Below are 14,507 nucleotides of genomic sequence, written 5' to 3' on the forward strand. Positions count from 1 at the left end.
CCCAGGATGAGTGCAGTGGTGCTATCATAGACCACTGCAGCCTTGGTCTCCCAAGCCCAAGTGATCCTGTTACCTCAGAATACCAAGTAGCTGGGACTACAGGTGTGTGCCACCATGCCTGGCTAATTTTTTTATTTTTAGTAGAGACAAGGTCTCAGTATGTTGCCCAGGCTTGGAATTATCTTTAAACATAGAATTGTTCACATTCCTCCTATTCTTAGAAATTTTCATTGGTTCCTTATCACTCACACTTTGTGGACACTGAAGGCCAATATCATCTGACCCCAGTCAATATTTAAGTTCCCTTCCTTCTTTAGTTTCCTACCTACAAAACCTTAGCACTGTCAGACTACTTGTTATTTCTCAAAGATGCCATGCTATTACTATCTGTATTTCTTTTTCCCACTTCCTTCTCTAGTCATTCTTTAACACCCAACTTGAATGCTACCTTCATGAAATTTCCTATTTTCTGCTATTAAAAATTAATCACTTCTTTATTAGAAGTCACAGAATACTTTTCTTGTGCCTCTAATAACATTTATTTCTGTCTTACAGTATAGTGTGTTGTTTTGTTCTGTTCTCACTAGTTTGTAAGCTCCTTGAAAGTATATTTATTTTTCTATACCATACCACCACCATCACCATAGTACCTTGTCCAAAATAGGCATTCAGTAAATATTCAATAAACAAACAAACGGTGAATGTGAAAAGAGTGTTGGCATTTAATGGAGAGAAGGGTTTGGAGGAAGTCAGGATTATAGAATCGTAGGTTTTTAAATCTTTTTTTAAAAAAGCTACAATACACTTTATGCAAATGAAATCTTATAGGAAATCATAGAGAAATGAAACATAAAACAAGAATGATTGGGCTGAAAGAATAGCCCCCAGTTACTTAGTTTGCTCCCATTCCCTTACCTTTCCTTGGGGCTTTGAGCAACATTTAAGGCTCCAGGGGAAAAAAATCGAGCCACTTACCTATGCCAATTTCCCAAAACATGAGAAAGTAAAGCCTTTTGAAATTGACTTGTTGGAAGTCTCATGGCAGGTTGGTTTAGTGGCAGACAGAGCTCAAATCCAGAGCTTTTGTCTCCAAATCTATTCATTTTTCTGCTTTGCCATGATGTCTAATAGTATTGTCACTAACAAATATTAAACTATCCAGTTGTGAGAGTTTTGGAGTGTTTTAAGGATAGTCTTAGGTTGATGTTCAGCCAACAGCTAGAAACTTGGGTCCAAATTTGATTGCAACAAAAGGGAATCAGCTGCCTGGGAATTATCATAGAAACAAGAGGATCAATAAGATTGCCAAAGCAGAATCAAAAATGAAGAGGGGTGTTACTAAGGCTATCACTCAAATGTGTTTTCTGAATGTCCATGCCATTATTCCTGGATAGAACTTTTCTCCAAATTCTTAGCTGGTCTCCGAGACAGACCTAAAAGCATTGCAGTGTGTTCCCAACCAGAAATAGGGTACAGCCAGAATCCTGGACTAGTGGAAGGATGGCACATGAATTGGGCAGAAACAGTGACATTTTGCTGAATGAGCACGTGAAACAGGTGAATTCTTGCCCTCCTCACCAACAGAACCACATACACACAACCACATTCCTTTGTCTTTCTCAGGTATGTATTACAGGATGGGAGCCCATATATGCGCTCCATGAAACAGATTTCAAAGGAAAAGCTTAAAGCAAGGCGGAACAGAACTGCATTTGAAGAAGTGGAAGAAGACCTGAGGCTCTCCCTTCACCTCCAGGATCAGGATTCTGTCAAAGATGCAGTGCCAGATCAACAGTTAGATTTTAAGCAGCTCCTGGCCCGCTATAAAGGTAACATGCCTCCTGGGGGAATATTATAATTATGCCAAAGATTTCTAGTATTCTTTCTTACCGTGATTCAGAAGAAGAAAAATATAATTCTTGTTTCATAGTTACATTGCCTTTAATTTATCAGAGCAACCTTAAACCTAGAAAAATAGTTCAGATACATATTTAGAATACAATTGTTACTATATTTGCCAATGGGTTTTTTTTCTAATTATAAAAGAAATATGTGCTTATTAGAGAAAAATTGTGAGGTAGTAAAATATAAGTTATATTCTTGTACATTTTGTGGCTTTTTATTTTGATGTGATTTCAAATTTATGGAAAATTTAGCAAGGCTAAACGATGAACTCTCATATATCCTTTACCCCAATTCACCAGTTGTTAATGTTTACTTCATTTTTTGCTTTATCATTTGCTCTGGGTTGATGTATTTTTTTTTTTTTCTGAATCTCGTGAGAGTAAGTTGCAAATATGATGCTCCTTTACCCTTAATACTTTAGTGTGTCTTTCCTAAGAACAAGGACATTCTCTTACATAACCACAGTACAGTGATCAAAATGAGGACATTTAACACTGATACAATTATATAATTCACAGTCCATACTCAGGCTTGAACAATTATCTCAGTAATGTTTATTTTTGTTGTATTTTCCTGATTCAGGGTCCTATCATGGATCATATATTACATTCAGTTATGTATTCTTAGTCTCCTTTGATCTAGAACAGCTCCTCATCCTTTGTCTTTTAGTGACCTTGACATTTTTGAAGATTATTTTGTAGAATGTCCATCCATTTGGGTTTGGTATTTCCCCATGATTAAATTTAGGTTATACATTTTTGGCTGGAGCATCACAAAAACGATCTTGAGTTCTCAATGCATCATATCAAAAGGCACATGGGCCCCGTGGTGTTGGTTTGTCCCATTATTGGCGATGTTAACTTGTTCACTTGGTAAAGGTGATGTTTGCTAGGTTTCTCCCCCGGTAATTACTATTTCTTTTGTAGTTAATAAGTCATTTGTGAAGCAATATTTGACATGATTTTCAAATCCTTTAATATCCCACTAGTTTTAGCATTATTCGTGGACTTTTAAAATAACATCTTTTGAGGCCTACCCTGTGCTGAGCTTTTTATGTATGTTGTTAGGTACTTCCTCCTCCCATGCCAGACTCTAGCTGGCTACTCTTTGTTCCTGTGTGGTCTTCTATCCATATAAGCTAAACTGAGCCCATAGAAACCCCAGGATTACTACTTTTGCTTTCTTCCTTGAAGCCTAGACTAGAAGCAGGTCTCAGCTGCCCTTCTTTCTCCTTTTTCCCTAGACTGTCACCCTGTTCCTCTTAGTTCTTCCCAAAAAAGAGTGTTTATCGTTCATGAGTAAGAGCTTCCAACCCGTTACTGCTTCTGTAGGATAAGAGGCAAATGAGTTTTCCTTTTTCTGCATCTACCAAAGACAGTTCCCAATCCTGGATGTGGAATGGTAATCACCAAGGAATTAAGATATTAGCCATTATTCTGTTGTTTAGGAAGATAAGCATAGCTCCCTAACATTTTATTTCATCTTCGCAATATTGAGAGATGTAAAGCTAAGAGAATGGACTTGTGTTTTATAGATCTGGGTTCAACTCCCAAGTCTCTCATAAAACCAGCTAATGATCTTGAGCAAGTTCTTTATCATCTCTGTGCCTCAGTTCCTTTCTCTATAAAGTGGAGTCATTTAGAGGAGTATAATACAAACCCACGAGGATAGTGCCCAGCTAGTAAGTACAGATCCATGATTCTAATTAAAATATGTCTAACTAAAAAATTTGTGTTCTTTTTATACGTCATACCAACTGATAATTCCCATTCCTTTATTCCATTAAATTATGGAACAAGAAAATTCCTTTGAGGTTGGGCACAGTGGCTCACGCCTATAATCCCAACACTTTGGGAGGCTGAGGCAGGAGGATCACATGAGCCCAAGAGTTCAAGACCAGCCTGGGCAATATATTGAGACCTTGTCTCTACTACAAATGTTTTTTAAAATTAGCCGGGCATGGTTTTTTAAAATTAGCTACTCAGGAGGCTGAGGCGGGAAGATTGCTCGAGCAAAGGGATTCAAGGTTGCAGTGAGCTATGATCGCACTAGTGCACTCCAGCCCCAACAGAGCAAGACCTTGTCTCAAAAAAAAGAAAATCCCTTTGGCTTCTCTTTCAAAATTTTGGAGTTTTCTTTTAAAATTATCACTGAATCTAATCCATGACTTTCTAATTTTAAGCACAAAGTTTACTAAAGTTCAGAAAGTGCCTTTGGAACCCCTTTTTAAGGAAGGAGAATGGAGGAGTTGAGGTCAGGAAACATGACTCTGCCACCAGCTTCTGTGGTACTGGGCTGATTGCTTAGCTTTTCGGAGCTTCTGGTTCTCTGTTTTTGTTTGTTTGTTTTTAGAAAAAAAAAAAAAAAAGTCCTTACAAAAATTATCCAGGCATGGTGGCACACATCTGTAGTCCCAACTATTTAGGAGGTTGAGGAATGAGAATCGCTTGAACCCAGGAGGCGGAGGCTACAGTGAGCCCAGACTGCACCACTGCACTCCAGCCTGGGCAACAGAGCAAGACTCCATCTCAAAAAAAAAAAAAAAAAGCCTTGAACTAGTTGATCTCAATGTTCTCTTTCACCTTTCAGAAAATGAAATAATGTTTCCTAGCTCAATTTTTAAGGCATTTTCTAGTTTTTCTTTGAAAAAATTAATAATCAGTCATTTAAAATATATTATTGATTTGGCTAGGCACAGTGGCTCATGCCTATAATCCCAGCACTTTGAGAGACTGAGGCCAGAGGATTGCTTGAGCCCAGGAGTTCAAGACCAGCCTGGGCAACATGGTGCTGCCTTGTCTCTTAAAAAAATTTTTAAATTAGCTGGTGTGGTGGTGTGCATCTATAGTCCCTGCTACTCAGGAGGCTGAGGTGAGAGCATTTGAACCCCAAGGGCCAAGGCTGCAGTAAGCCATGATCACGCCACTGCACTCCAGCCTGAGCAGAAGAATGAGACCCTGTCTCAATAATAATAATTTTAAAAAACAAAACTATGTTCAGTTTTCTTTTTTCGATTAGCTGATCCTTTCTTCTTTTTGAAAAGTCTGGCTTTTTGGAATCTTGGCAAAGAAAAGTGATTCTGCTCCACCTTCCTCACCCAACCACACCCTTGTTTGTGCAGCCCGGTTCTTCCTTTTTTTCATTTTTGACCAACATGGCATTCATTCTACCAGAACAACATTGTTTCAAAACTCCTTTTTTTTTTTTTTTGAGACGGAGTCTCACTCTGTGGCCCGGCAGGAGTGCCGTAGCACGATCTCAGCTCACCACAACCTCCGCCTCCTGGGTTCAAGTGAATCTCCTGCCTCAGCCTCCCAAGTAGCTGGGATTACAGGCGCCCACCACCATGCCTGGCTAATTTTTTTTTTTTTTTGTATTTTTAGTAGAGATGGGGATTCCCCTTATTGGTCAGGCTGGTCTCGAACTCCTGACCTCAGTTGATCCACCCATCTCGGCCTCCCAAAGTGCTGGGATTACAGGCATGAGCCACCACGCCCAGCCGAAACTGCTTTTGTCCCTCTTCAAACTTCTCAGCATCATATAGGAAGTTTCCCTTCCTTGGTACCAACTATAGTTATTTTGTTCCAGTTAGACTGTAGTTAGGGCGATAGGTCATTAGGAGAGCCTGAGAAGAAAGGGCAGCAGTCTTTGAAGAGTTAGTCACCCCAACAATATACTATTGCTTTTAAAAGAGCTGAGGTGGCCGGGCGCGGTGGCTCATGCTTGTAATCTCAGCAGTTTGGGAGGCCAAGGTGGGTGGATCACGAGGTTAGGAGTTTGAGACCAGTCTGACCAACATGGTGAAACTCCATCTCTACTAAAAATACAAAAATTAGCTGGCTGTGGTACTACGTGCCTGTAATCCCAGCTACTCAGGAGGCTGAGGCAGGAGAATCGCTTGAATCCGGGAGGCGGAGGTTACAGTGAGCCGAGATCACACCACTGCACTCCAGCCTGGGCAACAGAGCAAGACTCCGTCTCAAAAATAAAATAAAATAAAAAAATAAAAGAGCTGAGGCTTGTAGTACATCTTACAGAACTACATCATTTACCAGATCACACATAGATTAGGAAGGAGATTGTGAGTGGGGAGATTGTGAGGGTCTATGAGTAGACTCCACGGGTGTTAATGAAGATATTACAATCACATTTATTTTTCAGGAAAGATCCATCACTTATCATTTTCTCAAAGAAACCTAAAGGTTCAGCGAGTCACTGTTATAAAAATGCTGGTGAAAGCTGTGGTCTCTGTCCATTGATTGCCATAGGTTAGTGTTACCTGGACTTCCAGCATATCCAATCATGATTAGATTGAATCTAGAAGAAGTTTCTAAAATGTATTTGACTTTGAATTTTGTTTCCAGAACTTAAGCTTTCAATAAATATTTGAAGGGTAAAAGAGGGGAAGGAATGAGGAGAGTAAAAACTGGCCCATCTGGGTCTTTCCAACAGGGGCAGGAGCCTGCTTTTTGGGTCACTGTTCAAGCAAAAATTACTTCTGATGAGGCTGGATTTTCAGAGAAACTAAAGGAAAAAAGTGGGCTGGTTGTGATGGCTATAATCCCAGCACTTAGGGAGGCTGAGGCAGGAGGATTGCCTTAGCCCGGGAGTTCGAGACCAGCTTGGGCAACACAGCAAGACCCCATGTCTACAAAAAATAAAATTAAGTTAATCAGGCATGGTGGTGCATGCCTGCAGTCCCAGCCTCTCAGGAGGCTGAGATCGGAGGATCACTTGAGCCTGGGAGGTTGAGGCTGCCGTGAACTGTGATCCAGCCTGGGTGACAGAGCAAGACCCTGTCTCTAAATAAATAAAGAAAAGAAAAAAGTTCATTTCAGTACATTAAATGTTAATATCTGTGCTATTAAACCAACACTCACCTAATTCACAGGCATATTGTATATGGTATAAATATACAATTAAAATACATCAACAAGGTATAAATATCCTTCTCATTTTTACCTTTCTTTCAGGGGTTAGCAAGTCAGTCATCAAAACAATGTCCATCATGGATTTTGAAAAGGTGAATCTTGAATTAATAGAGGCCTTATTAGAGTGGATTGTGGATGGAAAGCACTCCTACCCTCCAGGTAACTGCTTCTTTATTCAGGCTTGGATGACAATTGAAACACTCAGTCCTTGGCTAAATGGGAGTCTACTCATGAGTGCTTGAATTACATGCAGACTCTTTGCACACAGGCTACAAGGCAGTGGGGTTAAGAGCACAGGCTTTGCAGTCTGGTAAACTTCCCAGCTCTGCTATTCAGGAATCTTGTAATCTTGAATAAAGTCCTTATCTTTTTTTTTTTTTTTTTGAGGCGGGGTTTTGCTCTTGTTGCCCAGGCTGGAGTGCAATGGTGCGACCTTAGCTCACTGCAGTCTCCGCCTCCCGGGTTCAAGTGATTCTCCTGCCTCAGCCTCCTGAGTAGCTGGGATTACAAGCATGTGCCACCACACCTGGCTAATTTTGTATTTTTTAGTAGAGACAGGTTTTCTCCATGTTGGCCAGGCTGGTCTCAAACTCCTGATCTCAAGTGATCCGCCTGCCTCGGCCTCCCAAAGTGCTGGGATTATAGGCGTGAGCCACTGTGCCCGGCCTAGTCCTTATCTTTTCTGTGCTTCAATTTCCTTGTTGTAAAATGAAGACAGTAATAAATCCTGTTACGTAAAACTATTTTGGGGATTAAAAGAAACCATATGTAAGGCATTTAGCACAGTATATTTAAGGCTCAGTAGATACTACCCCTAATACTGATGACATTATAATTATAATAATACAGGCCGGGTGCAATGGCTCACACTTGTAATCCCAGCACTTTGAGAGGCCAAGGAAGTTGAATCATTTGAGTCCAAGAGTTTGAGATCAGCCTGGGAAACATAGTGAAACCCCTTCTCTACAAAAAAGTGCAAAAATTAGTCAAGGTGGTGGCACATGCCTGTAGTCCTAGCAAGGGGTTGGAGTGGGAGGATTGCCTGAGCCTGAGAGGTGGAGGCTGCCATGAGCCATGATCGCACCACTGCACTCCAGCTTAGGCAACAGAGCGAGACCCTGTCTCAAAAAAACAGAAAAAAACCACACATTTTGTATGTTATATGTATTACATACTGTATTCTCTTTTGTTTCTTTTTTTTTTTTTTTTTTTTTTTTTTTGGAGACAGGGTCTCACTCTCTTGCCCAGGCTGGAGTATGCAGTGGCATGATGTCAGCTTACTGTAACCTCTTCTTCCCGGGTTCAAGCAGTCCTCTGGCCTCAGCTTCCCAAGTAGCTGGGACTACAGGTGTGTACCTCCACGCCTGGCTAATTTTTGTATTTTTAGTAGAGACAGGGTTTTGCCATGTTGGCCAGTCTGGTCTTGAACTCCTGACCTCACGTGATCCACCCACCTTGGCCTCCCAAAGTGCTGGGATTACAGGCGTGAGCCACTGCACCTGGCATACATACTGTATTCTTACAGTAAAGTAAACTAAAGAAAAGAAAATGTTATTTAAAAAGTCATAAGGAAGAGAAAATATATGTACTATTTTCATTAAGTGGAAGCAGATTATCATAAAGGTCTTCATCTTTGTTGCCTTCACATTCAGTAGGCTGAGGAGGAGGAAGAGGAGGGGTTCCTCTTGCTGCCTCGGGTGGCAGAGGTGGAAGAAGTGGAAGGGGAGGTAGAAAAGGCAGGCATGCTCATTGCAACATTAAGGAAACATATTGTAATTTCTGTCTGACTTTGCTCTTTCATTTCTCTAAAAATGTTTCTATATAGTACCAATCCTTCCCCTGTTTGCTTTGGTTTCAGTGCTCCATCATAGAATGGTCCATGTCATAATAGAAGTTAAAAGCAGTCTTGAATCTTTCTGCCAGATTATCTAATGTCAATGTGTTTGCTGGCACTGCTGGTTCTTTTACATCTTCTACCTCATTGTCTGGCACTGGTTCGGAAGCACTCATCTCCATCAAGTCATCTTCTGTTAATTCCCCTGGTGTGGTGTTTGCCAGCTCTTGAATTTCTCCAAGATCCATATCTTGAAATCATTCACCACTGCCACCATCTCCCCACCTTTATTCCATATCCATAGTCTCTTTTATGGTTTTCTCACTTGTCTTATAAATCCTGTGAGGTCATGCACATCTGGACACAGCTTTGTCCAGCATCAGTTTATTGTTTTAGGTTTGATGGCTTTTGCACTTTTTCAATAACAACCGTGGCATCTTCAATGGAATAATCCTTCCAGACTTTCATGATGTTCTCTCTATCAGAATTCTGTTTCGTAGCATTGACAGTCCTTTCCATAGAGTACCTGTATAATGAGCCTTAAAGGTCCTCATGAACTCCTAATATAGAGGCTAAATTAGAGACATGTTTAAGGACAAGTAGACCACTTCAGTGTCTTCAGTGTTGAACTCATGGAGTTCTGGGTGGCCAGTGGCACTGTCCAATATGAAAAGAACTTTGGCAAGGTGCTTCCTGATTCCAGGGACAAAGCATTGATGGAACCAGTCCAGAAAACGGGTTCCCACTGGCCAGCCTTTCTTGTACAACCAGAACACTGGCAGCTGGTGTTTCTTCTTTCCATTCAAGGCCAGGGGTTAACTTTATAGACAGGGCAGTGCTGATCGTGAACCCAGCTACATTTGCACAAAAGAGTAGAGTTAGCCTATCCCTTCCTGCCTTAAATCCTGGTACTCACTTCTCTTCCTTACTAATACATGTCCTTTGTGGCATTTTTTTTCCAGAAGAGGGCGCTTTCATCAGTTATTTGAAACCTTTTCAGGCAGATATCATTTCTCCTCAATGATTTTCTTAATGGCATCTGGGAACTCATTATCTGCTGCCTCTTGGTCAGCAGAAGCTGCTGCTTCTGTTATCTTGATATTTTAAAAGCCAAACCTCTTTCTAAAATTGTCAAACTATCCTTTGCTGGCATTAAATTTCCCAGCTTTAGATCCTTCCCTTCCGTTTGCTTTAAGTTGTCATATAATACTTTGCTTTTTCTTGAATCATATAGGTATGCCTTATAGCAATCTTGCACCCACATAAAAACTGCATTTTCAATGAGATAGAAAGGTATTTCTCAAAAAGCATAAGATTTTCACACCTGCTGGCATAGCTGCAGTGACAGCTTCACAAATTTCTTTTTCTTCGTTCACAATGGCCCTTACTCTGGATTCATTTATCTGGAAATGGCAGGCAACCACGGTTACAGACCTCCATCTGCGGAACATATTGAGCAATTCACCTTTTGCTTGTGATGTCATGAGTTTTCTCTGCCTCTCGGGAGTACTTACAGCATCACTAGTGGCACTTCGTATAGGTCCCATGATGTTATTGAAGGTTTACTGTATTCCACTAAACACAATGAAAAATGCACAAGAACCACAGAGATCACTTTTTACTGTAATATACAATATTCTGACAAAACAAATGACTTACTTGGAGATGACTAGTGTCGCAATACATTTTTTAAGTGGATTCTCACAGCACTTGAGCTCACTGCAGTAGCAACAGGAGGTGGCTACAAAATCTTTTTTTAATAAAGTTATTACAGTAGTATACTATATTATAGTTCATTGTACGCAGTTGTGATTTAATACCGCTTTTTTTTTGAGATGGTGTTTCACTCTTGTTGACCAGGCTGGAGTGCAATGGTGCGATCTCGGCTCACCGCAACCTCCACCTCCCAGGTTCAAGCGATTCTCCTGCCTCAGCCTCCCAAGTAGCTGGGATTACAGGCATGCGCCACCACACCCGGCTAATTTTGTATTTTTTTAGTGGAGATGGAGTTTCACCGTGTTGGTCAGGCTGGTCTCGAACTCCCAACCTCAGGTGATCCACCCACCTCAGCCTCCCAAAGTGCTGGGATTATAGGCATGAGCCACCATGCCCAGCCTGATTTAATACTGCATTTTTACATTTGTTCACATTTCTCTAGATGCAAATGGCACCAGGTATGGTCCATAAGTGTGTTTGTGTGAGTTTTGATTATTTTAACCTTTTATAATAGGTTTGTGTGTATTTTATGATATAAATAATAAAATAGGCTAGTATCTATATATGTCATGCATTCATGACATATCTTTCTTAATTTTTTTTCATATTTCTAGGCTATGCAGTTTCTGTGCTAGTTTTTTTCAAATTGTCACAAATCTCCAAAAATTTTCCAATATATTCATTGAAAGAAAATTGCCAATGAGTAGACCCATGCAGTGCAAACTTATGTTGTTCAAGGATCAACTGAACACTTATTATAGTTAAGCACTATTACTACTACTGTACTAAACACAGAGCAATCACTACTTTACTCACTGTCTTCCCATCCCGGTAGCCTTCTTAACCTCACTTGCAGTCCCTTATCCCTAGAATGAATACTCCAAATCTTCTGTTAACTAAATCCTTTATTTTCTTCAGATTTCTCCTCAATTTACCTCTACAGACCACCCTATCTGTTGTCTTGCCCCAATCCCCTTACTCTATCATAATATCTAAAAATAGGCTGGGTGCTGTGGCTCACACCTGTAATCCCAGCACTTTGGGAGGCCGAGGCAGGCGGATCACCTGAGGTCGGGAGTTCAAGACCAGCCTGGCCAAGATGGAGAAACACCGTCTCTACTAAAAACACAAAAATTAGCTGAGCATGGTGGTGAGTGCCTGTAATCCCAGCTACTCAGGAGGCTGAGGCAGGAGAATCTCTTGAACCCGGGAGGCAGAGGTTGCGGTGAGCCAAGATCGTGCCACCGCACTCCAGCCTGGGCTACAAGAGCAAGACTCCACCTCAAAAAAAAAATAAAATAATTCATTTTCATTGTAGCACTTAACACTGTCTGAAATTGGAGTTTTACATACTTCAGTAGGATGTAAGCTCCTTAAGAGTAGAGATTTCGGCCAGGCACAGTGGCTCACCACCAAGCAACAAGAACAAAAACTCTATCTCAAAAAAAAAAAAAAAAAAGAATAGACATTTCTTGTTCACCACTGTATTTTTCAGGCCCTAGAACAGTGCCTACAGCATTTAGGTACAGAGTAAATATTTGTTGCATGAATAAATGAATGTAATGATTAAATGGAATAATAGATCAAAAAATTAGTTTATGTTTGTTGGGCATGATAGCTCATGCCTGTAATGCCAGCACTTTGGGAGGCCGAGGTAGGTGGATCACCTAAAGTCAGGAGTTCGAGACCAGCCTAGCCAACATGGCAAAACCCCATCTCTACTAAAAATTAGCCAGACATGGTGATGGGCGCCTGTAATCCCAGCTACTTGGGAGGCTGAGGCAGGAGAGTCGCTTGAACCCAGGATGTGGAGGTTGCAGTGAACCAAGATTGCACCACTTCACTCCAGCCTGGGTAACAGAGCAAGACTCTGTCTCTAAAAAATATATGTATATATTAATTTATGTGGTCATAAAGAACTTAAGAGAAATGAGAATGGCTGCTCTCTTCTACTTACACTTTAATCGTTATGTGGTTTTCTTTTCTTTTTTTTTTTTTTTGAGACAGAGTCTCTGTCGCCCAGGCAATGGAGGTGCAGTGGCGTAATCTCGGCTCTGCAACCTCCGCCTCCTGGGTTCAAGCAATTGTCCTGCCTCAGCCTCCCGTGTAGCTGGGACTACAGGCATGTGCCACCACACCCAGCTAATTTTTGTATTTTTAGTAGAGACGGGGTTTCACAGTGTTGGCCAAGCTGATATCAAATTCCTGACTCAGATGATCCGCCCGTGTTGGCCTCTCAAAGTGCTGGGACTACAGGTGTGAGCCACTGCACCTGGCCCATTGTGTGGTTGTCTAAAGAGATTTGTGAGCCATATAAAATTATTTAAATTCCTTATTTTTACTTGGCAAGTAGTGAGTGTTGGCTAATACAGTATCACTTCACTGGACTGAATATCTTGTTTCTTTTTTTTTTTTTTTGAGACAGTCTTGCTCTGTCGCCCAGGCTGGAGTGCAGTGGTGGGATCTCAGCTCACTGCAACCTCTGCCTCCCAGGTTGAAGCAATTCTCCTATCTCAGCCTCCTGAGTAACTGGGACTACAGGTGTGCACCACCTTGCCTCCCAGCTAATTTTTGTAATTTTTTTTTTGTTTGTTTGAGATGAAGTCTTGCTCTGGAGTGCAATGGCGTGATCTCGGCTCACTGCAACCTCCACCTCCCGGGTTCAAGTGATTCTCCTGCCTCAGCCTCCCGAGTAGCTGGGATTACAGGTGCACGCCACCATGTCCGGCTAATTTTTTTGTTTTTTTAGTAGAGACAGGGTTTCACTATGTTGGCCAGGCTGGTCTGGAACTCCTGACCTCAGGTGATCCACCCGCCTTGGCCTCCCAAAGCGCTGGGATTACAGGCGTGAGCCACCGTGCCCAGCCTATGTTGTTTCATTCCAAAGGAGAAGACTATTATTGAAAAAAATCAAGCATAGCAAAAAAATCAGAAATGAAGAAGAAATGTTAGAAAATTACCTAAATTTTGTAATCCCAGCTACTCGGGAGGCTGAGGCAGGAGAATCGCTTGAACCCAGGAGGCGGAGGTTGCAGCAAGCCAAAACCCCACCATTGCACTCCAGCCTGGCAGCCTGGCAGCCTGGGGGACAAGAGCAAGACTTCGTCTCAAAAAAAAAAAAAGAAAGAAAATTACCTAAATTTAAAGCAGAGTAGATATAGTGACTAGGAAGTCAGTGACATATGTGACATATTTGTGAACATTAAAGATATCCCGGACAGATGAGGCACATAAAAATATAGACAAAAATTTTTTCAATCCATATATAATAGTATGTTTCATCATTCTTTAATTTTGTGGCTTTTTTTCCTTTGTATTTTTCTTTTTGCTTATCTTCTCTTTTAATAAATAATTTTTAAAATTTTTCTTTTTGAGACAGAGTTTCACTTTGTCACTCAGGCTAGAGTGCAGTGGCATGATCACGGGTCACTGCAGCCCCAACTTCCTGGCTTAAGCAATCCTACAACCTCCCTCAGCCTCTCGAGCCCTACTAAATTTTTAATTTTTTGTAGAGACGGTGTCTCCCTATGTTGCCCAGACTGGTTTCAAACTCCTAGGCTCAAGCAGTCTTCCCACTTCAGCGTCTCAAAGTGCTGAGATTACAGACATGAACCACCACACCTGACCTCAATAAAATTTTGTGGCATTTTAGCAGAGGATCATGGGGTATGTAATGGAAAGAACGTGGATCTGATGCCAGAAACCCTAGGTTTGTGTCCAAGCTCCATGCTTACTAACTCTGACCTGAGTCTGAAGTTACTGAGTCACTAGTAGGGGTACTAGTAGCCTTCTTTTTTTTTTTTTTATTGAGATGGAGTCTCACTCTGTGGCCCAGGGTGAAGTGCAATGGCACGGTCTTGGCTCACTGCAACCTCCACTTCCTGGGTTCAAGTGATTCTCATGCCTCAGCCTCCCGAATAGCTGGGATTACAGGCATGCACCACCATGCCAAGCTAATTTTTGTATTTTTAGTAGAGATGGGGTTTCACCATGTTGATCAGGCTAGTCTCGAACTCTTGACCTCAGGTGATCCACCCACCTCAGCCTCCTAAAGTGCTGGGATTACAGGCCTGAGCCACCGTGCCTGGCCACTAATAACCTTCTCAATGGATGGCTATGAG

At 41.4% G+C, this 14,507-nt stretch overlaps 1 protein-coding gene across 5 annotated transcripts in view; it reads left to right on the top strand.

Annotated features, from left to right (window-relative positions):
* DHX57 (DExH-box helicase 57) overlaps positions 1-14,507 on the top strand; it is a 78,340-nt gene that overhangs the window by 30,561 nt on the left and 33,272 nt on the right. For all 5 annotated transcript variants that reach the window (XM_024242726.3, XM_054547641.2, XM_024242727.3 and 2 more), the window contains 2 exons: positions 1,624-1,829; positions 6,879-6,995. In XM_024242726.3, coding sequence (XP_024098494.2) covers positions 1,624-1,829; positions 6,879-6,995 — 323 coding nt within the window. The remainder of the gene's footprint in view (positions 1-1,623; positions 1,830-6,878; positions 6,996-14,507) is intronic.

Source organism: Pongo abelii, chromosome 12 (assembly GCF_028885655.2).
Source record: "Pongo abelii isolate AG06213 chromosome 12, NHGRI_mPonAbe1-v2.0_pri, whole genome shotgun sequence".
Taxonomy (NCBI): domain Eukaryota; kingdom Metazoa; phylum Chordata; class Mammalia; order Primates; family Hominidae; genus Pongo; species Pongo abelii.